Source organism: Lycium barbarum, chromosome 7, assembly GCF_019175385.1.
Source record: "Lycium barbarum isolate Lr01 chromosome 7, ASM1917538v2, whole genome shotgun sequence".
Classification (NCBI taxonomy): domain Eukaryota; kingdom Viridiplantae; phylum Streptophyta; class Magnoliopsida; order Solanales; family Solanaceae; genus Lycium; species Lycium barbarum.
Window position 1 is genome coordinate 114,789,028 of NC_083343.1, and position 27,886 is coordinate 114,816,913.

The 27,886-nt window shown below is 37.3% G+C and overlaps 1 protein-coding gene and 1 pseudogene across 2 annotated transcripts; both read left to right on the top strand.

The window, feature by feature from the left end:
• The first annotated feature begins 124 nt into the window (after positions 1 to 124).
• Positions 125 to 27,869, top strand: LOC132603885 (cullin-1-like; annotated as a pseudogene).
• Positions 8,339 to 12,738, top strand: LOC132603886 (extensin-2-like). 2 transcript variants are annotated; one of them, XM_060317185.1, is made up of 4 exons: positions 8,360 to 9,146; positions 9,239 to 10,093; positions 10,177 to 10,287; positions 12,161 to 12,738. In XM_060317185.1, exons 2-4 carry the CDS (start codon positions 10,070 to 10,072, stop codon positions 12,398 to 12,400), a joined length of 375 nt encoding a protein of 124 aa, XP_060173168.1. In that variant the 5' UTR covers positions 8,360 to 9,146; positions 9,239 to 10,069; the 3' UTR covers positions 12,401 to 12,738. The 2 variants fall into 2 exon arrangements, with proteins under 2 accessions (XP_060173167.1, XP_060173168.1); XM_060317184.1 differs by lacking the exons at positions 10,177 to 10,287; positions 12,161 to 12,738 and having other exon boundaries at positions 8,339 to 9,146; positions 9,239 to 9,365.
• Positions 27,870 to 27,886: the final 17 nt, after the last annotated feature.

Genomic DNA, 27,886 nt, shown 5'->3' on the forward strand with positions numbered 1-27,886 from the left:
GGAACTTGATCTAACCTTATTAATGATTGTTACGTGATTTGGAACTGATTCAAAAAACTATAATGTTGGAAATTGTCTAACCTATCTAGATTAAAGAGCTGGTCGTTAGTTCCCGAGATGGTTAAGTTGGAGGAGGGATGGGAACTCATGAAGAGTATTTCAGCTTGAAAGACCTTATTAAGTAAACCATGTATCCTTTGGAATGATTTATGCCTTTCTTTTTGTGTTTCTTTTGGAACGAGAAAGTTTTTCCATAATTTGATCCACAGACTTGTAGTAAACATGTGTACCCAAAGGGCAAGTATAATCTCTGTAGTGGGATGTACATGAAATACAAGGAAGTATTTGAAAAGTACGCCAATTCTACTATTTTGCCATCCTTCTGAGCGATGAGTGATGAATATATGTTGATGGAGCTTTTGAAAAGATTGGAAAACCATAAATATATGGTGAGCTTACTTTCACAAATCTTTTGTTGTTTTGAAATCTTTATCTAACACAATGGGCTTCCTGCACTTGATGAAGTTGGTTTGACATGCTTCCGTGATCTGATTTATTTCGAGTTTAGAGCCAAAGCTAGAGACACAGTTATTACGCTGATTGATCAAGAACGTGGCGGTGGCAGATTGAGAGATCTTTGTTGAACAATGTGCTAGATATATTTGTTGGAGTTGAAATGAGGTATTATCAAATGACTTTGAAGATGCTTTGCTTAAAGATACTTCAGCGTATTATTCTCGAAAAGCTTTGAATTGGATCATTGAAGATCCATGTCCGGATTATATGTTGAAGGTGGAGGAGTGCTGTCAAAAGGAGAAGGATAAAGCATCTCATTATCTTCTGTTTAGTAGTGACTAGTGAGACAAAACTGTTGGGCTCAACTCTTAACATGGTGTGATACTGTCCGTTTTGGGTCAAGCCCGCACGGTTTTCCCCCAACACTACTAAAAACAAGCTATTTACCTACGCGGGTTACCGAGGGACAAATTTGATGTCACTATTCCGAGGTACTTTGCCACGGCGTCCCTTGGAAAAGTCAAATATTTTAATTTTTAATTATTTTTTAAAGATACCGAGGGACATCCCTCGGTAAATTATTTGACTTTTTTAAAGTCAACATTTAATTGACTATACCGAGGGACTCTATCGGTACATAATAAAAAACAAATTAAAATTTCCGAGAGAGACCCTCGGTAATATAAATATAAATATTTTGAATTTCTTTTTTCCTGTACCGAGGGACACCATCAGTATGTTAATAAAAAATAAATGAAAATTAAATAAAATGTACCGAGGGAGTCTCTCGATAGAGTAGATATAATTATTTTGAGTTTTCTTTTTGAAATTACCGAGGGACGTCTCTTGGTAAATTAAATATGTAAAATTGAGTATTTAATAAATAATTATTTTATATTTTTTAAATAAAAAATAGCGATGGTGTCAATTGGTAAGTCCCTCGGTAATTGTTTAAAGTTTTTTTTTCTTTTTTCAGTTATATTACATTTCTAGACTTATCATAAGAAAATTAACTAGTACCACTTATTTATTGTACCGAGTAAAAGTGTATAGTGATAGCACTCTAAAGAATGTTATAAGTGATAAGTTTAAAAAGTGATAGTATAAATAGAAGTGTTCTTAGTGGCATCCTTAATAAAAGTTAATGATTGTTTAGCTTATAAATTGACAATGGTTAAAGTGCGTTGTATTAGAAGTATTGTTTAGTAATGTTAGTGATTGATAAGTCTATTATATAATAATTCTAGTAAGTAGAAGTATATTAGTGGTATTCTTAAGTAATACTGATTGATTAACTTATAAATCGATAATTACACTAAGTAGTATATAGTGCATGAGTGGTATCTTTAAGAAATATTATTGATTGATTAGCGTATACGTCAATAATTATAGTACGTGAAATTGTATTTGTGATATTAATCTATTATGTTACAACTACTTAATGAGTCCGAATGATTATTAAAGATCTGTAACAAAGTCTTAATATCATTAAAATGTCGATTAAACAAATTCTACAAAGATGGCAGCTCATCGTTTCTTCCATTTAATTATCGCTACCATTACGACATGTCCCATCATTATCAATTATTGTCACTGCCTACCATTATTAACTGTCACTACTCACAACCACTGCCATTATCAATTACTATAATCAACGTACAATGCCACTAGTCACTACTTACAATCATCACCACCAACCACCATTTTTACAACACACCATCGTTCATGACTACCTGCAATCACCACAATCAGTCACCACTATATATCGTCTATCACCGTCATCCTTCACCACTATGTATCGTCAATCACCGTCGTCATTTACCAACATTATTAACTATCACTATCAATCACCACCACCAACTACGTACTACCAGCATTCATTACCACTAGCTACTACCTACAACACCACCATTAGCCGACACCATCTTCAGTTGACACCTACAAGACCACCTCTAGTATTGCCACCACACCAGCCTTCATATAATATTTTAAAAAATATTTTATTGATAAAATATTGGATTCATTTTGTATTGTATTAAATTTCATACTATTTTTTTTAAAAAATAAAGACATATTTTACACATTCAGATATTGTAAAGCAAACTGTCTTAACTCTTAATAATGTAGTATTCAGACCTTAACACAATATCTTAGTATTCATATGTGTATTTAGATTCAGACATATAATTCTTAATGCATATCTTAAATATTAAGATATGCGTTTAGATTTTGACGTCTTTATTTTCATATAAACAAATGAGGCCTTAAGTTATTTTGAGAAAACAATATTATGAAAAAAATTGTATAAGTTTAGTCATTCTTGATTTGTTTGGAGATAATTTGGTTTGACATTCCCAAACAAAATTTTATTTTCACTCTTTTATAATAAATTCATCTTTTATTAAAACAATCTCAATTTTGTCTTCACAAATATATAATATATCTTTTGTTAAGTTGAAATTTTATTCAACTGGTGATTCGATCTAAAATAGGCTAATTTGAGTTATCAATTTTTTTAAAGTAAATTGTTTTGCAAGTTTTCGACAAAATTTGATGGTTATTATCTAAATTTAATATTTTTATTTACTTATTATCTCAAAGATTATAAATAGTTTAATACCCCCTCTGTTTCAATTTATGTGAACTTATTTTTTTATTAGTCCGTGCCAAAAAGAATGATCTCTTTGTATTATTGGAAACAATTTACCTTTATGCAATGATTTATAGCCACACAAAATATATGTGACTCATTTAACATCACAAGTTTAAAAGCTTTCTCTATTTTTTAAAATTTCGTGTAAAGTCAAATGGGTTCACATAAATTGAAACGGAGAGAGTATATACATTCCATTACCCATCCCCATTTGTGTTCAAAAATAAAATAAAAAACTAAGGCTAGAATAAAAGAAACTTAGGCGCTAGAACATAAGTGGAGCTGAAAAAAGTTGGGGGAAAAAACAACAGCGGGAAACTTAGGCGCCATTTATTTTAGCCAAAAGAAAAATAGAGCACTTTTAACCTAACCATTCCATTTCCCCAAATAACATTCGGAGGCAAAATTCATTCGGAGGACTAACAGAGAATGAGGACTACGTAGAATCACAGGCAAAATTCTTATTTTATGTGCAGCTCTCTTCTCAACGGCGCCACTTCAATCACGAATTGGAATTGGAAGATACCCAATTTGTGGAATTGGAAGCAACAGTGAACACAAAGCAAAAAAATTGACTTTGCAATTTCAAAGTGGAGACAAAGTTACGGTTTTTTCTATATTCTTGAAGAGGTACGGTTTATTATTTGAAGTCATTAATTACTGCAATTATTTTGAAGGAATTTGAAGTATTCTCAGCTTAAAATTTGTCATCTTTCTACATTTTAATAGGAAATATCTTGATTGCATATGTTGCTTAAATTTCCTCTTTTTTATGTGCAAAGATATAATTTTCAAACATTTTAGGCTTATGCTAAATGAATTCTGATTTGGGGTTTTTTTGTGAGAGTATTTTCAGATTTGCTGGTTTTTTTTTTTTTTTTTTTTTGAATTGCCATAGGGTTTAGTTTTCTTTCTAGAAGGTCCAAATAGAGGGAAAAGGATAGTGAGGATTCATATTATTTATCGGACTAGTTTTTGATTGAAGCATTTGTTGTTTGTGTACTGTGGTATTTAGAAGCTTTTCTATGAGATCTTCCCCCAAGCCCCTTGTTTTTAATTTGGAAGAATAAGATCAATTTCCTCTTTGAAATTCTAAAGAACAACTTATTTTTAAACAAAATGAAAAGCCTAAAACACTATTTATTTTGAAATGGAAGGATCATCTATTTTGAAAACAGTATGTCAACACTTCATCATGTAATTTTTTAAATATTAAGTATGCATGAAATTGTATATCGAATTTGGTTTATTTACTACATCACTAAAGTTGTGTACTAGATGTAGAATTACTCTATGCATCTTAAACTATTCATATGGATTTGTTATTTGTACATATAGATAGACAATGAACATCGTAGATGGATGTATGATAGGGTGTTACCTAATCGACGGGGGTTGAGGGATGAATTTAAGCAAGGCGCTGAGGGGTTTATTAATCAGAAAAATTTATTTTGTCAAAAGGATGGGACAATTAGGTGTCCTTGTGCAGATTGCAATTGTATAAAGTGGTTAAAACCTGAGGATGTTAGGGCTGATCTTTGTAGTAAGGGTTTTATGGACGACTATTATGTTTGGACTAGTCATGGAGAAATTGAGGGTAGTGCCAGTAATATTTGCAATCATAATTTTGTTGCTGGTGAAAGTAGTGAAGATCCTAGATTGCATGAAATGGTTATGGATGCTCTTGGGATGTACAATGAGGGTAACAACCAACAACCTGTTGATCAACCTCCCAATGAAGAGGCACAACGTTTTTATGCACAATTAGAGTCTGCTAGTCGTCCATTTTGCGAAGGCATGTCACATTCTGCATTGTCTGTTGCCGTTAGATTGCTAAGTATTAAATCGGATGCGAATATTTCTATAGCGGGCATGAACGCTATGATTGAGCTTATGAAAGAACTTAATCCGAACTTAGACATACCCGATGATTACTATAAAGCAAAAAATTTGGTTTCCAAATTAGGTCTCTCGTCTATGAAAATTTATTGTTGTGAAAAAGGTTGCATGTTGTATTATAGGGATAATGCAGATTTAGAGAATTGCAAAGTTTGTGGAATATCTCGTTTTAAACAGCTTGCCAGCGGTAAGAGGGTTGCAGTTAAGGCAATGCATTATTTACCTCTTATACCAAGGTTAAAGAGGTTGTATGCATCACTGAGTTCTGCTCCTCATATGAGATGGCACTATAAAAATAGAAGGTCACCCGGTGTATTGTGTCATCCATCAGATGGAGAAGCATGGAAGCATTTCGATAGAACGTTTCCGGATTTTGCTAATGAACCAAGGAATATTCGATTGGGTTTGTGTGCTGATGGATTCACACCATTTTCTGTCTCAGCAGCACCATATTCATGTTAGCCAGTCTTTGTCACACCGTATAATCTTCCACCTGAGATGTGTATGACAAGTCCATATCTGTTCCTAACTTGCATTGTCCCGGGTCCACGTAATCCAAAAAGTTTGATTGATGTATATTTGCAGCCTTTGATTCACGAGTTACAGACTTTGTGGCACGAAGGTGTTTTAACATACGACATATCAACCAAACAAAACTTCAACATGCGTGTTGCTCTTATGTGGACTATTAATGATTTCCCTGCCTATGGAATGTTGTCAGGGTGGATGACTGCTGGAAAATTAGCTTGTCCTTGTTGTATGGAAAACACTAAATCGTTCACTTTAAAACACGGGGGCAAGAATTCATGGTTTGATTGTCACCGTCAGTTCTTACCAATGGATCATGAGTTTAGGAGTATGAGAAATGCATTCAGGAAGAATAAAACTGAACATGACTTACCACCGCCAACATTGTCAGGGGAGCAAATTTGGGAGAGGGTTAGGGACTTGCTTAAGGTGACAGAAACTCCACCTTCTAGATTAAATGGATATGGGGTTGAGCATAATTGGACGAAACAAAGCATATTCTGGGAGTTACCTTATTGGAAGCATAATCTTCTCCGACATAATCTTGATGTCATGCATATTGAAAAGAATTATTTTGATAATCTGTTTAATACAGTGATGGATGTTAGGGACAAGACAAAAGATAACATAAAGGCTAGGAAGGACTTAATGGAATATTGTAGGCGACCAGAATTGCACCTACAACAATCAAAAAACAAAAATAAGATCGCCAAGCCAAAGGCCAGTTATACATTCACTTTGGAGGATAAACGAAAGATTTGTGAGTGGATAAAGAGTTTGAGGATGCCCGAGGGGTATGCGTCCAACTTGGGTAAGCGTGTAGATGTGGTAGAAGGAAAGTTGATGGGTATGAAAAGTCATGATTGCCATGTTTTCATGGAAACTTTAGTTCCTATTGCATTTCGTGGCTTACCCGAAAGAATATGGAAACCAATTACAGAGATTAGTTTGTTCTTCAAAGAGTTATGTTCCAACACATTGGTTTAGTTCCTATTATGGTGTGCTCCAAGAGATTTTAGAACTAGAGTATCCTGGTTGGCCATACAAAAAGTTGATACTTTTTCGTTGTAAGTGGTTTGGCCCAACACCAAAAACTGGTACAAGGATAGATCCACATTACAAAATTATTGAAGTTAAGCATACAAGGAAGTATGGAAGCTATGATCCTTTTGTCATTGCACAAAATGTCAAGCAAGTGTATTATGCTCCTTATCCATTGCGTAGGGATAAATCGGATTGGAGGGTTGTTATTAAAACAAAGCATGTGGGTCGTGTGGATGTCGAGAATGCTTTGAATGTTGCATACCAAAATGACATATCAAGTGTTCAAGAAACAGTGGACGGAGAATTAGAAAATGAATTGGAGCATCCTGATAGCATATATGAAGAAATTGATCTCGGGGAAGGAACTTCCATGGCAAATGAAGAGGAAGAACTATCTGTTGATGATGAGTACTCTTCTTATGAGGAAGATCCAGCAAACAGTAGCGACACAAGTGAAGAGGAAGTATTACCTGTTGAAAATGAAATAAGCGAGGAGGAAGAAATAAGCGAAGAACTATCTGTTGATGATGAGTACTCTTCTTCTTAGTCTCGTGCCCTAAACTCTCAACCCTGAATGTTCTTAGGACATCGATGAAAGCTTGTTTTTCGTTTGCGGGTTCGGGTTCAAGTTCTTGTTTTTGTTTGTGCTTATGATAAAATGGATGTTTTTCTAGTAGCACCAGTAGCAGTAGCAGTAGCTTCAACTTCTTTTTCAATGCCAGTTATTTGTTTTGGTTTTCTGATTATTGTTCTTGTTACTTCTGATTCTGATTATTATTCTTGTTGCTTCTTTTTTTAAGTTGCTTCTTGTTGATTATTGGTATTAAGATGCATATATAGCCAAATTTGTACTTGATTATCATTCTCTGCAAGCTTGATTGAACTGCTGCATGTTTCTGAATCTTGCTTCTTGCTAATAATACCAAAGTCACACACTTTCTATATACTGATGCTTTCTCAGTAGGAATGAGTACATAGTACTGATACCACCTAGTAAGCAAGACCAACAAATAGATCATGTGTACTCTAGTAGCAGTTGTATCCATTAGCAGTTACTACATAAACAAGCAAAGTCTCACATCATGTTCAGAGGAATTGAATCAATGGAACAGTAGTAATCATCAACTGCATCTTTTGTGAGCCTGCAGAACAAAAAACAGCAAAATCATCTGCATATGAACTGCAGCATATTGCCTTCTTCTCTTATTGCATCTGTTCCTTGCAGTCTTCTTGTCTTTAGTCACTGCAGCACATCTGAAATCCCAGCACTGGTAATTTTCAAAGACTATTGAGATCTACAATTAGCAACTTATCAGTCTTTAGTATTGACCAAGAGTTACACCAGGTTCTCTTTTGTTCTCATGCCATATTTCCTGAAAACCAACATTGCACCATACCATCTGTGCTGACCTGCAACTCTACATTCCAGCTGCTACTCTACATTCCAGTTGCTCCAAAAATATGCAAGATGCCTAATCAAGATATGCAGACTAGTATTGGTGTTGGATTCTCTTAGTTTTTTTTTCAGTGGAATAAACTTCAATCTCATTATGCAGTAATTATCTAATTACAGTGATGCATGTGAATATTAATTTTCTCTACTCTTTTTGTGCATTATGGGAGAAGATGAAATGTCCACTTCAATAAAAAAAACTTAATCCTCAACATATTAGTTTTAACAATCTCATTATCCAGTAATTAGCTAATTTATTATGTTCTAACAATCTCAGTTTGCAGATGGCATCAAGTGATAAAAATGACCGACATCGGAGTAATAGTTTGCCTGGGAAGAGTACTATTAAGAGTAAGCGTGGGAAGAATACTACCAAGAGTCAAGGAAAATCGACCGTCTCTACATCGAGGGCATCTCATTCTTCTATTCCACCATTGCATCCTCCTTCACATGGCCCGTCATCAAAGAGTAAAGACAAATCAGCTGTATCTACACCGAGTCCATCACTTTCTTCCATTCCACCAGCGCATCCTCCTTCACATGGCCCGTCATCAAAGAGTAAAGAGAAATCAACTGTATCTACACCGAGTCCATCACTTTCTTTCATTCCACAAGTGCATCCTCCTTCACAGGGGACGTCATCATTTTCACATTCTTTTTATGGTACTCTGCCTCCCCTAGGCTATAGCTTGATCCCTCCCCCGGGATATAGTCCGATGCCTCCACAGGGCTATTCCGTGATTTCACCTACAGCACCTTTCTACAATATGCCTCCCCCAGGTTGTTCCTCGATGCCTCCCTCTTATATGAATCCACCTGGAATGCATTCCGCTTACCTCGCTGCCGTGAAACGATGTCCATCTCCAGAGACTCCTTCGTCAGAGGCCACTCGATCAGCCAGTCCACGCCTTTCTAGGCTAAATGTTGGATCGAGAAATTCTGAGGCATCTCCTAGCCGTTCTTCTACTCCTCTTCAGTTGATGGTCCAAATCTTCCATCACCTGGAAAGTTAGATCATCTACGGAGGGTGCGCATCATCGCTGATGGAGAAGGGTAAGTTTATTCTTTATTACATTCTAATTCCTCTATTATTTTCTAATTATTGAGTTAACAATTTTAAATGTTTTAAAATTGTTGTTTTGCAGGTTTTATCCTTCTAGGCCAGCTGCAAATGCAATCTCAACAGCAATACAAAAACTTTATAGTGGTGCCTTCGCGACGTAGGGTGAAGTGCCGTGTCATACGCAGCAGACGATCCTTAATGATTTTATGGTATGTATTTGGTAGAGTTGATAAAGAAAAATCACAGCAAAAGGGAAATCTTTCATGTTTAAACTGTGACCGAGTTTTCCAAACTAGACACTACTTCTATGTAAACAGATTGCTTATTAGAAAATCTGAACCCAGCAAGTTGCTGATGAACTTAGCAACAAGTATTAAGAGTTTGCTGTAGATTCTAATGTGTTGTGCTATCGACAAAGACTATCGGATTCGTGTCTGAATGAGAATTACACTGAACTTGGGAAAATAGAAAATGAACGTATCAGGTTACTGTGATTTTCATAGTGTTATCTACTCATCAAAATCAGATCAACCTGACAGGATGATCTTTAATACTTAATTACAGAGATCATACAGATTTCATCGTCTAATTTTGTGTTCTTAGTGTAGGCACTTCCGGACATCTGTTTCTCTGATGTTTGTTACATATTTGTTTGCAGAAAAAGTGTACATGGAACCCTGTCGAGGATAATGTTATTAGAAGTAATTTTACAAAGAAGGCGAGTTCTCGGTTGTCAAACATTTTTTCCGAAGCTCGGAAAAAAGGTCAAAAACCTGGCTGGCTTGGGACAGATTACTGGGAGGAGCTTAATCAATACTGGGCTACGCCGGAGTTTCAAAAGAAGAGCGCCCAGACAAAGGCAGCTCGAAAGTCTGAGAAGGGTGGCTCATTGCACACTTGTGGTTCAGTGTCCATGGGGACTGCTAGGAGGAAATTGGTAATTGTTTAACCATTTGGATGATAGCAAATACAATTACAAATAATGACAAAAAACATTAACTTTGTTTATTTCATTTGCAGCAAGTTACTCTTGGTAGACCACCCAATCATCATGAGGTATGGAAGAAGACACATACGAAAATTGAAGACGGAAAAGAAGTTTGGGTCGAGCCAGGGGCAGAGGATACCTATGTAAGCTCTAAACTTATGTGAAATATATTTGACTAGTAATATTGTTTTTATGGTTATTGGTAAAACATAAGACACCTGATCACTTAAATACTGCAAATAAAACATTTAATGCTTATTCATGAACTATAAAATGTGTTTCATTATGAATTATTATGGATTGTCAATGTCAATGTCAGTATGTAAGTTAAGAAAAGCACTTAATGCCTGATATCATCGACAAAGCTTAGTCTTTTGTCAAATACACTAAAATATTCAAGTAATGTAAAATATGGTAGAGCTTTCTATTAGTTGTGTTTGTTGGAAGTATAGTTTAGTTTAGAAAGATAGTCGTAAGCATTTTATGTCTCATTTGTTAGTAGCAGCAGTTTTTGTTTTCCACTTTGGTTTATTCTATGGACACAAAATGGAGATCACTGCATTCAGGCTTATAAAATCAGAACTTCCTTAGAAGTCTGATATATTAGCAGTTAGACACAAGGCAATTTGAGTATTTTTACTGATATTTGTCTACTACTATAATATTACACAGTAGTTTTTTGTTGTTGCTAGACCTGTAACAGAGAAAAGTAGAGGTTAATCTTACCTATCACATTATTATTTATGTATTGGCCAAGGAGAGTTGTAAAACGTTATCTTCGGTAGCTTAACATGTAATATGCAAAAGCATTTTCCATTTGATTAACGAGGAAGATTTTTAGTATCCATCTTCCTTTTTTAAATATGAGATTGTCCTGGCCTCCAATTTTTCTCAACTGAATGAACACTAATACAGTACTTAGCTTTAAGAAATTGATTAAGCAGAGAAGATTTGATTCTGAAATTCCACCAAACCTTAGCTTTAACATCTATGCTGATATCCTGTATGGATCTAAAATCAGCCCCTCCTTCCTTTGTAGGAAGCAAAGACCATATCAAGCTTTCCAATGATATTTTTTCCTTACTTGATCTTTACCCCAGAAAAAATTAGCACTAAATTTTACAATGAGGAAAATGATAGTTTTAGGAAGTTCAGCCACTGGCAATAAATGGATAGGAATAGAGTAAAGGATTGATTTGATCATAACTTCTCTACCTCCATATGAGAGCATTTTGCCTTGCCAGTTTTATATTCTAACATCTATTTTAGATATCACCAAATAAGACCAGTTTTTCTTCCTAGTGTAGAATGGACTAACCAAGTAAGTCAAAGAGAATTTAGAGTGAGCATATCCTAAGGTATTGGTATGAATCTTATCTTGTATTTTTTGTTTTTCCCTTTTCAGAATTTATTTTATATTGTTTATTTTTTTTGGTAAACGATGGAACCATTTTATTACCAAGAGCAATGAGGCGCAGAAAAAACTAATGCTTGGACTGAGTCCCAAGTTATCAGTGACAACAACAACAAACAACATTTCCTCTCTCGACACTATCTTACGGATAGAAATTTAACTGACTAAGTCTAGCAGCTAGTTTCGATTTTGGCCATCCTCTACACAATCTCCTGTGCTATTAATCTAATCAGCACTTCTGCTCTCCTTTGTTTCTGTTGGAATGCATGATGATTTCTCTCTTGCCAGATGAAATATATGGTCCCAGCCATTAGCATAGCATGTTATCCACAACTTTTCCTCAGTCCATGGTAAGACATTCCTATGATAGCCTTGCCATTCCAGTAGCTTACTCCAAATGACTTTTGAGTACAGACATTAGAAAAATAAATGGTCCATGATCTCATCAGTTACTTCACATAATGGGCAGGTCATATGATCAATCATACCCCAAATATGAAGCCTATCTCTTGTGTATATTTTTCCCTGTATTGCAATGTAAAGTATAAAGATCCATTTTGGCATATTGTTTATTTATATACTAAAGTTTACTTTTTATGTAGAATCGGTATAATCAAGTGATGGAGGAGCTCACTAGGAGTCAGTCGACCGATGATCAAGGCAATACAATCATGCCATCGGAGGAACAAATTATCTCCTGTTGGTTGGACGTGGTCAGCGGCCTGAATAAGGGAAGAGAATACGGCCTTTGCTCCGAGAAGAACTTTCACCGCCTCCAGTGTGGATTGCAAGGTATAGGAAGTTCTGCCACTGTGTCAAATGAGCAGCTTGAGGAGATGTGACACGAACTTTGGGAACTTGCTAGGAATTATGAGGAGGAGCGACGTAGGATAAATCTTGAGTCAGATGTCAAAGAACTCAAGAATCAGGTGTGTAACGTCATCAAGTTGCCTCGCTCTCCGCCCCCGAGCCCCGATCATGATGATGGTGAGGATGTAGAAGATGAGGACGATCAGGAGCATGGAGAGGCTGAAATGGAGTATTAAGTGTCCGTTGTTATTTTTGTTCTAACTTATGTTATTTTGGATTGTTTGAAGTCTAGTGGGATGGTATATGTTTGGATAACGTTGACGTTGGTTGGATTCGTACGTTTTTTGTTGGCTTAATTTTAATGTTTGAATTATTTTGATGTGTTTTTATTATTGTTTTGATGGCTGTTGTTGGATGTGTTTCTGATTCTTATTGAATCAGCTACTGAAATATTTTTTACAACAGCTGCTACAGTGAAAAATAGGCAATGCTTGCCAAAATATTACCAGAAATATTGAGGGACTTACCGATACAGTCCCTCGGTAACATGTGTAATTGTAAATCTCAGATTTTCAGGTGACTGAGGGACGTCCCTCGTTATTTTTCAAATATCAAAGTGCTTTTCATTTAGCTTACCGATGGACATTCCTCAGTAAAATGAAAAATCTAATTGTTAAATATTTATATTTATCGAGGGTTGTCCCTCGGTGTATTTAAAAATTTAATTTGATTAAAATTAATATACCGATTGTTGTCCCTCAGTAAATGATATATCAATATTATATATATTTTTTAAGTATCGAGAGTCGTCCCTCGGTATATTTAATTTTGCTTGAATATGATGGAAGGGAAGTACCGAGGGATGTGTGAGGGTCTCCATCGGTATTTTCCGAGAGTGTCCCTCGGTATTATTTACCAAGGGTCAAATTCCCTACGAGCTTAGTACCGATGGTGTCCCTCGGTAAATCCTGTTTATCGATGGACGTCCCTCGGTAAATTCCCTAGGTAAATCAGGATTTTTTAGTAGTGCAAAGTCCTCACACCACGAAGATATTCCTACATTTTATATGTTGGCTCCCAATCTTTTCAGCTACTGATGTGGGACTTTGTTCGCACACCCAACAAAAACTTCTTGAGTAAGTGCAAAATGAGTTGTTGGCTGTATATACTAATCAATTTCTAGAGAAGCAGCTTTCTGGAGGCCTAGCTTTGTTAAGAGATTACAAGGTAGAAGATTTATCTCGAGTGTATAGGTTATTTTAAGGTACTCCCATGCAATTGGAACCAGTCGAAAATATGTATAAGCAGCTTGTCATTGCTCAAGGGATGGTCTTGGTGGAACAGGCTGAAGATGTGCCCTAAAGTTCTGATGGTTTGTTAGAACCATATTTCAATATTTTCATTAAATATGCACTTTCATGTATTGACTGGTTCGCCAATAACTCTGTTTCTCACAAGGCCCTCGAAGGGGAATTTGAGGTTCTCTATGACAAGATTAATTAGCGCTGATTGTTCAAGTGCAGAGCTCCTTGCTTCTTATTGTGATGACATCCTTAGGCACGGGAGCAAAAACCGATCAGTGATGACGAAATTGAGGAGAGTTTGGATAAGGTGGTGCTTTCATAGGGTAGGGTAGAAGGTTAGTATGTAGTTGAGCATTGTCCCGCTTTCCTTTCATACTAGTAATAGTATTACTTCGATTTCTGCTACTATCTATTGTTGCTTGTGCTTGGTTTATCGTATAATTTGTGGTAGTTACTACTCTTTTTTCAAACTGCTTTATCATGCTTTTTATAGTATTCTACATGGCTTATTCACTTATGTTATTTCTTATACATCAAATGACACTTAAACTATACCCAAAATGTCGAGTTCACACTTAAACTTTAGTAGTGACCTATTACACACCTCATATATAAAAAAGTGATATTATTTGCTCCCTGAGAGCTGATGTGGCATAAAATGTAAAAATAATTAAAAAATAGGCGCGTTTTAATTATAATTAATTCATTTTCCTTTTTTTTAATACCAAATTTATATTTTTTTTAATCCCACCCCCACCCGTCCCTTTCTTCTTCATTTCCCCACCCCTCCCCCCACCTCTCCCTTTCTTCTTCATTTCCCCACCCCTCCCTTTCTTCTGCACTCCCTTTTTCTTTCTTATCTTCTCTCCTCCCCCTCTTTTCCTACATTTTTCTTATCATATTCATTATCTCCTTCACTGTAATTTTTCAGAGGATTAAGAAAATCAAAATTAGTATGAATGAGCAAATGAAAATAAAAGTGCAAATGAAAAATGAATGTCTTTGCTCTAAAATCAATGGTGACTTTCTATTGTGATTTATGGTGATGGGTTGGTGGGGAATGATGAAGAGGAATTGATAGTGGTATTTCGATTTTAGTGGTGGCTATTGAAATCATTGAAGGTGATGGTAGATGAAATTAATGGTAATGATGTCGTGACTTTTTCTGGTGTTGGTTGTGGTCTGAAATTGCAGTGGTGGGGGCGGCGTGATGGTGGTGCTGGTGGCGTGAAGGATTTGGGGGTTGCGGGTGGCGTGAAAGATTTGGGGGGTGGGGGTAGCCTGAAGCATTTAGGGGGTGGGGGCGGCGTGACGGTGGTGACTGGTGGCGTGAAGGAGTTGGGGAGTGCGGGTGGCGTGAAGGTGGAGAAGAAACCGGGGAGGGGCGTGGGGGTAGGGGCGGGTGAAATGAAGAAGAAGGTTGAAATTTAATTTTTTGGTTAAAATTTAAAAATCATTGTGTACTTTAATTTTGTGAATAAAATAAAAAAAAGCAAAATTGTGAAAGAATAAATAAAATAAAATAAAAAATCGTGAAAGAATAAATGACGTGTCGCGCGCGTGTGGAGCACTTCCACATCTGAGACTGGTTATATGTGCGTAGGGGGTAAATAATATTATTTTTTTATATGTTAGGTGTGTAATAGGTCACCACTGAAGTTTAAGTGTGAAAATGACTTTTCGGGTATAGTTTAAGTGTCATTTGATGTATATTGCCATCTTTTTTCATACTGCTTTGCATTACTTGTTCTTGTGCCGAGGGTCTACCAGAAACAATCTCTCTACCTCCCAAGGTAGGGGCAAGGTCTGCGTATACTCTACCCTCTTAGACCCCCACTTTGTGGGATTCATTGCGTATGTCGTTATTCGATAAGGCGTCAAGGTTATCGCATATGTCAGTCCTGTAGCTTTTTGATCGATTGGTGTTCTATGGAAGTGCCAGTGAGTAAGCTAAAGCATCACTGCGGTGGATATTTTACACTAGAGATAGAGGGAATGGTGGTGAACTTGAAGTTGGCAATGGAAAACCAAAACCACTTTCAGAAATATCTCCGCAACAACCCTGCAGTGTGTCACCGAATTGATTTAAGTGTCACAGTTCTTAAAACTAGGTTGTGGTCCAGTTATAGTTGTCCCGGTATGAGTCTACCTGTGGAACTGATCAAGTGTGTGGAGGTCTTTAACGAATTCTATCAGAAAAAGAAACACACAGGACATTGACATGGATTATTCATTGAGTACATGTTACATCAATGTGAATTTTGACCATAAAACTATTGAACTGATTATGGAACTTCTCAGGCTGCTGTTATGTTACAGTTTAATGCTTCAGATCGATTGTGCTACTCAGAAATCAAGCAAAAGTTAAATTTGGCTGATGACGATAAACTGATCAGATTGCTTCAATCCCTCACATGTGACAAGTATCTGTTAGAATTATTTAGTATATGTGGACTTAACATTAACTTATTATTACGTTTTGGCAAAACGGGCTGAATGTTAATAGTTGGTGGATAAGACAGAGGTCGTTTATTTATGTGAATTCCATGACGGGCCCTTGTCGTTTCATGCAATAGGTGTGGTCTGGCAATAGTGTAAGCCTGTTGTAGACTGGTGAGCCTGTAATGGGGAGACCCACTAGGTTAAGGATTTTAAGCCTATAAATATGAGGCTAGGTCCCCTCTCCTAGCTTACCCAAAAACGTATTCACATTAAAAGTGTTAGCCGTTGTAAGCTTAAGGAGAGGAAGACTGAGCTTAGTTCGTCTTCAATTTCGCGTTGCTATGGCGGAAAAAGGTACGCACCTTACTTTCGAGTGTTTTATTATTCTATAGGTATTCTTGGTCTATGTGATTATTGTAGTCGTGATTCTTGTTATATATATATATATATATATATATATATATATATCACTTGGCATCAGAGCCTTATCACATAGATTTAGAACCCTATTAGTATTTTATGAGACGAACTGATTAAAATATTAATTTTACTGTAAATTGGATCACCTCTGAGTTTACATCCTAAACCCTAGACAGAGACCGTATTGCACCTGTTATTCTGTTTTATTTCCGCTACGTATGAGCATGTCGTTATATATATAACAATCTTCAATGAATAAAAGTCAAAGTTTATTTTGGTTTTGGAATTCTTTAGTTCTTGACAGTTATAGTATGATACAAAGTTTCCGTAAGAACTGTGCTTTGGTGGATCCTTAATTGATGTCGAGAACGAGATCTATAAACAGAAGGATAAGAACAACTTTCTAATGGTAATTGAGTAGACAGTAGACATACCACCGTTCCTTATATGGAGTTCAATTAATTTAGTATATATTTTAATATTATTGGTGTCTCAGTTAAAATCACGCTTAGCATTCTGTGATCAGTTTTGTCTTATTGTAATATCCCTCCATTATAAAACTGATTAGAGTTTCCACTATTTTCTAACATGAATTTGATTTGTCAATCAGTTGGTTTATTATTGATCACATGTTGAGTAGTATTTTATTTTTACAACTGATTAGAATTCTTATCCTTATTTCGTCCAACTATTGATTCTTTATTTGCTACTTAAATCTTTGGTAAAAGAGTCGCTGTAATAGAATAGGAAAGGCCGCTTATCAACAGTGATTAATAAATTAGTCATATTGTTTCGTTCCACTAGGGTCGGATCAATTCATAAATCTGATCAGGATGGGTACATGTTGAAACACCTCATATTATTTAATTGTGTGCATACCTGTTGTGTCATATGTGCTAAGCAATGGCATGTGTAATCCCTGAGATTGAATTTGTTTTGTGAATTGAGATAGGTAGTGTACACCAAAGTGACCTATTTGCATCAGTTTATGAGACTTGTTTAATCTATTTTGAGGGATATCACTGAGTTAGAACATACAATGGCCTGCCCAAAGGGGGTTTATTGTGTGTTTTAATTTGGTGTTGTGATGAGGCCCATTATGTGAAAATATTTTAATTTAGTGAATTTGTCTGCCCAAAGGGGATAGGTTTCTAATATTGAAATATTTTCTTGCCCTGCCCAAAGGGGGGCTTCTTGTTGATGCTGCGGGACTCATCGTTGTGATAAATTATTGATATTATGCCTTGCTATTCTAATAAACCCATTCATGTTGTGTTGTGTACAGTTACCATTTCTTTGAACAATAATAATGCTGAAGTTGTGGTCTTGTTGGGCTCTAACTTTAAGAGATGGAAGGATGATCTTGAATTTGCTTTAGGCATGGCTGACATAGATCAAGCTTTGCGTGAAAATGAACCACCAGCTCTTACTGACTCTAGCACTGCTGCTCAAAAAGAACATTATGCCAGGTGGGAGAGATCTAATGGGCTATGCATCCTTGCCTTTAAGAGGTCAATTGTTGAGCACCTTAAGAGTGGCTTGCCTGAAACTACCAATGCTAAGAAATTTCTTGCCCAAGTTGAAGAAAGGTACCTTGTATCCAATAAGGCTGAGACCGGAGATCTAATGAGTAAACTCGCGGGGATAAAGTATGATAATTCTGGGGGGGTTAGAGATCATATACTTAAGATGGTCCACATCTAGTCGAAACTAAAAACTCTTGACATAACTCTTCCTGATCCTTATATTGTTCACTCTGCACTTAACTCCTTACCTGCTGAGTTTAGCCAAATGAAAACTGTCACGGCCCAACCCCGTAGGCCGTGACTAGTGCCCGAGCTGGGCACCCGAACACACTCATCCAATCTGAATCACATACAGATAATGTATACGGGCACAAATATCACACGCTGCCTCACATTATATCAAATTGTCTCAGACACATTTCAAACGCAACCAAATATGTACGTTTATATCAAAAAGCCGACAAGGCTATCAAATGGCGCAACGGCCCAAAACATATACAAATGCATGCCGACAAGGCTGCCATGGCAAATGGGATCATACAAACACACCTGTACAGAAGTAGGCACGACCCACATATATGTCTACAGACCTCTAAACAGACCAACCGAATCATATGGCGGGACAGGGCCCCGCCGTACCCCTGAACAAATATATACATATGCAAAGAACGAATATATACCAAAATATAGGCTCCGGAATAAGAGGAGCACTCCAAACAGCAGAAGAGGGTGTCCTAAACTGGTGGATCACCAAACTGTGCGTCTGTACCTGCGGGCATGAAACGCAGCCCCCGAAGGAAGGGGGTCAGTACGAAATATGTACTGAGTATGCAAAGCAGAAGATACAGAAAACAAATCTGAGACATAAACGAAATAGAAGTACAGAAAATAAGTGCAAGCCCAAAATATCAAAATGTTTACTTTCAAAATATAAGTCATGCATAGGGTACAGAAGAATATGGTCGCCCGCCCGTCGATGGCGCCATAACACAGCATAACACCAGAAGGTTTCAAATCTCCGTATCCCCGTCACATATCACAACACAGCATAACGCCATACCCAGTATAACACCAAATATAAGCGGAAACACAGCATAACACCGGAGTATATCAAAGTGCGCACGACAACAGAACCGGCCCAGGACTCGGCGAAAGATATAACAAAATGCACGAGCAGAGTCGTGAGTAACCATATGCATAAAAATTAATACCATGGACTCTATTATGAGCAAAATGACCATACTTGAAAGTTGACATAGTAGGCATACCAAATTCTTTAAAACCAAACTTTTATGCAACATTTGAGAATCAATTATTCCGTAAACATAAGGGTTCCTATTTCATCACATCAAACTCACGAATGCCAAGAAATATATATATACTTATATAAGAGTCATCGCATACTCGGATTTCGGATTTAGATTTTCCTCGAAGATAATGACAAAGCCTATTTATAACTAAGACATGCCAAAAAAAAAAGGAAGGTTTGAGCTTTACACACCTCATACGCACTCCAAGCTAGCCCAACTAAAGTTAATCCCAATCTACGCCTCGGGCTCCCCAAGGTCTACAAGTACGCCAACGAATATCAATCATTAGCCATGGGCACTTAAGCAATTTATTCCAAACTAACACTAAATTCTACAGAAATTTGGGCAGCATTTCCCCTGTAAATAGGCCACCCTGAGAATTTAACTCGGCCAAAATCAACAACAACAACAACAATAACCAACCTAGCAACTCCAATGACCAATCCGAAACGCAATATAACATTAATAACTCCCTTTCACAACATTCAACAACATTTATAATATTCAATGGACGGCTTACATTCAAGCCATATTATCGCTCATACATTCACTTACCAACCCGAATCTTTACCAACAATATTCAAGGACAATTTAAACAATTTACATAATATTTCCAACAATCCAACAATTTCTCCAAATTACCCGAAAACAGCCCCCAAACCCGAGAACCTCACTATAACACACTCCTCATTTTCAAATCATGATTTGTGTCAACAATCCACACTATAACGATAGCATTCTCATAAACATACAATTTACATCAAACGCACAATAACCCTCAAACCAGCCCCTACAATTGCAACATCCATCTTGAGTCATTAAACGCTCATTTCCAAACTAGAATTCATGACGACAACTACTAAAACACTAAGCGATATTAATTCATCCTTTTCCACACATTATAGGATATATACGGCCACACACCCACATACACATTTAGATGGTTTTCATTTATTTCTTCACCCTACAACAATCAAACATGCTACATAGAATTTATTCATCAACTCAATCACAACACCCATTTACACGACCACCTCCAACTTACAATATTTCACAAATTTCCTCCATTTTAGCATACTACAACATGCATACAACACTTATAACACATAAAACAAGATCAAATCTTACCTCTTTCCTTCAACTCCACAAATGGGCTAGGGTTTGCAAATGACACAACGAAAGGGCGGATGACCCGAACAACACTTCCACGCTACTTAGGGACCTCAAAATAGAGGGTTTATACTAAGGAAATAATTTTGGGTTGGCTAGTTTTGGATTTGGTTTTCCCATGTTCTTGGCCGAGAGAGGTGCTTGGTGTGGCCTTCAACTTTCTTGATTTTTCTAAGTCTTCAAATGGGGAAAAGATGACTACTTGGTCATCTTTTAGGCTCATATAGTTGTTGTCCAAGTGTCCTTGGCCCCCACATGGAGTGGACCAATTAAAATTGGCCACAAAATGTGTGGGACCAATTTAAGGACCACACGGCCAAGGGCCTCATTTTGCATGAATTTTATTTCAACAATATTTCATTTGGTCCCAAATTTTCCTAGGTGTTCCATGCCATCAATTTCATGAACAAATTATATCTTAAGACAAAATCAAAAGTCAAAAGTCCCGAATTTATGTCCCGGAATGGTCTTAGCCCTAACTTATTATAGTTAATCCGGGTTGTCTCAAAGTATAAAAATACGGGACATAACAAAAACTGCCTATAATACTCAAAATGAAGCTTGGTCAATCAATGACCTTATCTCTAAATGTGTTGTTGAAGAGGAGAAAATTAGAAGAGAGAAGGGTCAGATAGCCTTGTTTGTTTCCCATAATTCCAAAGCTAGCTCTAGTAAGGGGCCTAGGAAGTTTCAAAGATCTAATAATCATACTTTTAAGAAGGGTCAGGACACCAAAAGACATGGTAAAGATCAGACCGAATATCCTGGGGTTAATAACGCGGTTTTTAAGAAAAATAATAATTGCTTTTTTTTGTAAGAAACCTGGTCACAAGCAAAGAGATTGTGTCAAATTCCATGCCTGGATAAAAAAGAAGGAGTCAAAAGAAGGTAATCATCTTGCTCTTGTTTGTTTTGAGTCACACTTAGTAGATGTCCCCATTAATTCTTGGTGCTTTGACAGTACGGCTACTGCCCATGTTGCCATTTCCTTGCACGGGTTCACAAACAAAAGGAAGCCAAAGGAAACGGAGTCAAAAATTAGAGTCACCACAGATGTCCAAGTTGAAGTAGAGTTCATAGGAACAGTAGTTTTAGACTTAGAAACTGGTTTTAAACTTGTTCTGGAAAACACTTTTTATGTATCGTCTTTCAGACGGAATTTGATTTCTCTTCCTCTTTTAGATAGAGTTGGTTTTGGTTTTAGTTCTCTCAATGGAAAAGTTAATTTGCTTCTGATCTCTGAAGTTGTTGGTCATGGAATGCTATCTGATGGTTTATTTAAAATTTCCTTGGCTTCTGATGTTGAATACAACTCTTTTAATTCTGAGATTGTTGGATCTAAACGTCCCTTTTTAAATGAAAAGTCAGGTATGTTGTGGCATAGGCGTTTGGGTCATATGATAGATTAGTCAAGTCCAATATTTTACCTTCTCTTGATTTCGGGGACATAGGAACATGTATTGATTGTATTATAGGAAAGTTGACTAAAACAAGAAAAAAAGGTGTTACTCGTAGTTCTGATTTGCTGGAAATTATTCACACAGACATAAGTGGTCTATATTCTACAACAATCTGTGGTTCTAGTTATTTCATCACCTTCATTGATGACTTTTCTCGGTATGGTTATGTCTTTCTTATTAAAGAAAAATCTGATTCTCTTGAAAAATTCAAAGTGTTTAAAACTGAAGTAGAGAAACAACTGGGAAAGGTCATTAAGATAGTGAGGTCTGATCGTGGGGGTGAGTACTATGGTAGACACACCGAGGCTGGGCAAAATATGGGACCCTTTGCCAAATATCTGCAAGATTGTGACACAGTTGCTCAGTATACCATGCCTCGTAGTCCTGAACAAAATGGTGTAGCTGAAAGGTGAAACCGTACTTTAAATGACATGATGAGAAGTATGATGAGTAGATATAACTTACCTGGTTTCCTATAGGCCATTAAAACAGCCGTGTACATTCTTAACCGTGTTCCTTCCAAGTCAGTTCCTAAAACACCTTTTGAGTTGTGGACAAATAGAAAACCTAGCCTAAACCATTTTCGAGTTTGGGGTTGCCCTGCTGAGGTGAGAATTTATAACCCTTCTGAGAAGAAAACTGAACCTAGAACCTCGCGTTGTTTTTTCATTGGTTATCCAGCTCATTCTAAGGGATACAGGTTCTATTATCCTACAAAGGGAACAAGAATAGTTGAATCACAAAATGCAAAATTTCTTGAATTTGATGTTGCAGATAAGGATTGTTCGCAGAATGTTGCTAGTGAGCCTGCTGAGAATGTTGAAGCTATAAGAATCGCTCTCCCCATTGCCACGGAAACTTGTGTCTGCACCTGCACACATTGAGTATAATGAATCTATGCCTGTGCAAGCTGAGGATCCTATACCCGCAGAAGTTCAGGCACCTGCTGTTATTGAACAAGTTGTTCAGGCACCTGCTATTGTTGAACAAGAAGTTCAAAATTTGAGGAGATCAAGTAGACCTAGAAGATCAGCACTACCTGATGACTATTTGGCATACCTTGCTGAAGGTGATGTTGTGGATCCCGTGACGTATTCTGATGCAGTATCATGTGCTCAATCAAAGATGTGGTTTGATGCTATGACTGAAGAGATGAACTCCATGAGTAAGAATGAAGTGTAGGAGCTTGTTGAACTCCCTAAAGGTCATAAGGTTGTCGGTTGCAAATGGGTCTTTAAGACCAAGAAGGATTCAAAAGGAAATATTGAACGCTTCAAGGCAAGATTGGTTGCTAAGGGGTTTACACAGTGAGAAGGGGTTAATTACAATGAAACCTTTTCACCTGTGTCATCTAAGGATTCTTTTAGGATCATTATGGCACTGGTTGCCCATTTCGATCTAGAATTGCATCAGATGGATATAAAAATAACTTTTCTGAATGGTGATCTTAATGAAGAGGTTTACATGGAACAACCTCAAGGTTTTGTTGGTATAAGTGATGAGCATCTAGTGTGTAAGTTGAAGAAGTTTATTTATGGACTGAAGCAAGCTTCTCGGCAGTGGTATTTGAAGTTCGAGGAAATTGTCACTTCTATGGGCTTTGTGGAAAACAAGATTGATCATTGCATCTACCTCAAGATCAGTGGGAGTAAGTTCATCATTCTCACTCTTTATGTTGATGATATTTTACTTGCAAGTAATAATTTAGGACTGCTTCATGAAACTAAGCAGTCATTGAATAAAGTATTTGATATGAAAGACCTGGGAGAGGCATATTTTGTTCTGGGTATTGAAATTCGGCGAGACAGGTCACGTAAGTTATTGGGACTTTCACAAAAGGCCTATATTGATCGTATTTTGGGCAAATTTCATATGGAAAACTGTAAGGCTGGAGATGTCCCTGTTGTAAAAGGTGACAAATTAAGTCTAGACTTATGCCCCAAAAATGATCTAGAGAAAGAGTATATGAAAGATGTGTCTTATTCAAGTGTTGTAGGGAGCCTTATGTATGCACAGGTTTGCATTCATCCTGACATTGCCTTCATTGTCAATGCTCTTGGGCGTTATCAGTCTAATCCAGGGAGAAGCCATTGGGTTGCTGCTAAGAAAGTAATGAGGTATTTGAAGAAGGCAAGAGATTATATGTTAGTGTACAGAAAAGTTGATGATCTTGAGGTGATTGGTTACTCAGACTCAGACTTTGGTGGATGCCCTGACGATTTAAGGTCTACTTCTGGTTTTATCTTCATGTTAGCAGGGGGTGCAACTACAGAAGTCATTCATCTTGTGAGAAGGTTGGTGGATCAGTTTAGGGAGAGGAAGAAGGACTTACACATGGTATTCATCGACCTAGAAAAGGCTTATGACAAAGTTCCAAGACAGATCCTATGGAAATGCTTATAGGCTAAAAGTGTACCTGTGGCGTACATTAGGGTGATCAAGGACATGTATGAGGGAGCCAAAACCAGGGTAAGGACAGTAGGAGGAGACTCAGAGCACTTTCCAGTTGTGATGGGGTTGCATCAAGGATCAGCTCTTAGTCCGTTTTTATTTGCCTTGGTGATGGATGAATTGACACGGCAAATTCAAGGTGAGGTGCCATGGTGTATGTTGTTCGCGGACGACATAGTCCTGATCGACGAGACTCGTAGCGGAGTTAACGCTAAGCTGGAGAGTTGGAGACATACTCTGGAGTCTAAAGGGTTTAAGCTGAGTAGGATCAAGACAGAGTACTTGGAGTGTAAGTTCAGTGAAACTCCTCAGGAGGCTGGCTTGGAAGTGAGACTTGGTACCCAGGCCATCCAGAAGAAAAGTAGTTTCAAGTACCTTGGGTCTATTCTGCAAAGCTGCGGGGAGATTGACGATGATGTCACACATCGTATTGGGGCAGGGTGGATGAAATGGAGGCTTGCTTCCGGAGTGCTATGTGACAAGAAGGCGCCACCAAAACTTAAGGGCAAGTTCTACAAAGTGGTGGTTAGACCGACTATATTGTATGGGGCGGAGTGTTGGCCGGTTAAGATCTCATACGTTCAAAAGATGAAAGTTGCCGAGATGAGAATGTTAAGATGGATGTGTGGCCACACACCAGGAGTGACAGGATTAGGAATGAGCATATTCGGGATAAGGTGGGGGTGGCCTCGGTGGAAGATAAGATGCGAGAAGCGAGATTGAGATGGTTTGGGCATGTGAAGAGGAGAGACACAGATGCCCCAGTGCGGAGGTGTGAGAGGTTGTCCATGGATGGTTTCAGACGAGGTAGGGGTAGACCGAAGAAGTATTGGGGAGAGGTAATTAGACACGACATGGCGCAACTACAGCTTACCGAGGACATGACCTTAGATAGGAGGGTTTGGAGGACCCAAATTAGGGTAGAAGGCTAGTAGATAGTCTCGTTTTCCGTTCTTATTAGTAGTCGCATTATCGCAATATAATTTCTTCTGCTCAGATTTCTGCTATTATCTGTTATTTCCTGTGCTTTGATTATCCTGTGTTATCTGTGTCGCTTGCATTATTTCATTTCATATCGCTTTGATTCTCTTAACCTTATCTGACTTCTTTTTATGCTTTTATTAAGCCGAGGGTCTTTCGGAAACAGCCGCCCTACCTTGGTAGGAGTAAGGTCTGCGTACACTCTACCCTCCCCAGACCCCACGATGTGGGATTTCACTGGGTTATTGTTGTTGTTGTTGTTAGTAGGGGGTGCAATATCTTGGAAGAGTGTGAAGCAGACCCTTACATCATCTTCGACTATGCAAGCAGAGTTTGTAGCTTGTTATGGAGCAGCTACGCAAGCCATTTGGCTTAAAATTGTTATTTGAGGACTTGTGATAGTTGATTCCATCTCTAGACCCTTAAAGATTTATTGTGACAACAGGGCAGCTGTGTTTTACTCGAAGAATAACAAATCATCTTCAGCTTCTAAGCACATAGAAATAAAATATCTGGCTGGTTAAAGGGGAGGATATTGTGATTGAACATATATCTACTGATTTAATGCTTGCTGATCCACTAACCAAGGGATTGAGACCTGTAGTTTTTAAGCAGCATGTGGATAACATGGGCGTTGTTGAGTCATTTGATTTGTTAGGTTAGTGGGAGTATTCAATATTGTTATTTTTTATTCCTTATTAGACTCTTTATCCTATTTTTCCGGGGCTTATGATGATATTATCTCTTTGAGACATTTATGCTATGGTGAATTTTGTTATCATTCATGTTATTGATTATTATGCTCATTTTAATGTTGATTTATTATCTTAATTTGTCTTATGTATTGGTTATGTCTCATGTTGATAAGATCATGTTGTTGTTTTGCTGGATCTTTTTGGAGACATACATAGTATATCATTCATGCTTTGTGAGTTTTCTTGGTTGTTGCACGATATAATATGTTGCACATTTTGAGCCTTGAAAATAAGATTTTCTGGTGGAGCACATGTTGTTTTAGTGCTCACATGTTGTAACAGAAAATCGCGGTGACGATTTTTTTTTATGGTGCTCATGTTCATTTAAAGCGTACATGATATGAAAAATCGTTTGAAGGACTGACAATGAAATAACCTTGATTTGGAGTCCATGTTGGCTATTTCTTGCTACACTACCACACCTTTGGGTTTGTGTCTGCAGAACTTCATTGTTAGTGATTGTGGACTGGTCTTGTGTCATTAAGTGATGCAAGTACTGCTGCATTTCGGCATTGATAGTTTTGTTTGACTAGACCATGATGGAAACGACGTTCCACCACTATATGTTTATGGCCACTGTCTATTTAGCCTAAGAGTCATTTTTTATTAAAAAAAAAATCCAATTTTTTTTTTAATTAAGTTAATGTTGTCCAAGTGGGAGAATGTTAGAATTATTTAGTATATGTGGACTTAACATTAACTTATTATTACGTTTTGGCAAAACGGGCTGAATGTTAATAGTTGGTGGATAAGACAGAGGTCGTTTATTTATGTGAATTCCATGACGGGCCCTTGCCGTTTCATGCAATAGGTGTGGTCTGGCAATAGTGTAGGCCTATTGTAGACTGGTGAGCCTGTAATGGGGAGGCCCACTAGGTTAAGGCTTTTAAGCCTATAAATATGAGGCTAGGTCCCCTCTCCTAGCTTACCCAAAAATGTATTCCCATTAAAAGTGCCAGCCGTTGTAAGCTTAAGGAGAGGAAGACTCAGCTTAGTTCGTCTTCAATTTCGCGTTGCTATGGCGGAAAAAGGTACGCACCTTACTTTCGAGTGTTTTATTATTCTATAGGTGTTTTTGGTCTATGTGATTATTGTAGTCGTGATTCTTGTTATATATATACATCAGTATCATATTCTGATTAAGCACCCCAGCAATACAAATGTTTCGTCAACTGATCATTTTGAGTACAACTCCAAGTTCACTGACAATATGGGGAGGATAAGGATCTGTTTGCTTCCCGTGGATGAAAGGAAAAAAGGTGGTTCAAGATGTTGACAAAGATGGACGTTATGCAATTGATGCCTGTATCGTGCGTGTTATGAAGAGGCAGAAAGTTCTTCCTCATCAACAACTAATTTTGCAGTGCGTTGAGCAGTTGAGAGGAATGTTCAAGATTTATACTGAAGCAATCAAACGACGGGTTGAAGCACTTGGAACGAGACAAAGAGAATCCTGACCTGTACAAGTACTTAGCTTGACGCAATAATCTGATACCTGGTTGATATTTTTGTGCCTTGGGCCTGCACTGAATTGTGTGTAGCTGGTCTCTGTTCGTAGCTTAATATTCCTCAGTTTTGATTTATGTTATGTAGTTTGAGTAGTCACGGGTTAAGAAAGAAAAAGAAGAATTTTACTTGTCTTAATTTGACTTAATATTTATTTGTTTATAAAAATTTGAAAACTTGTGGTGAAAAAAAC

Excerpts from the sequence above, each read along its gene's own strand:
- LOC132603886 (XM_060317184.1), top strand. The coding sequence starts at position 8,378 with ATGGCATCAAGTGATAAAAATGACCGACATCGGAGTAATAGTTTGCCT.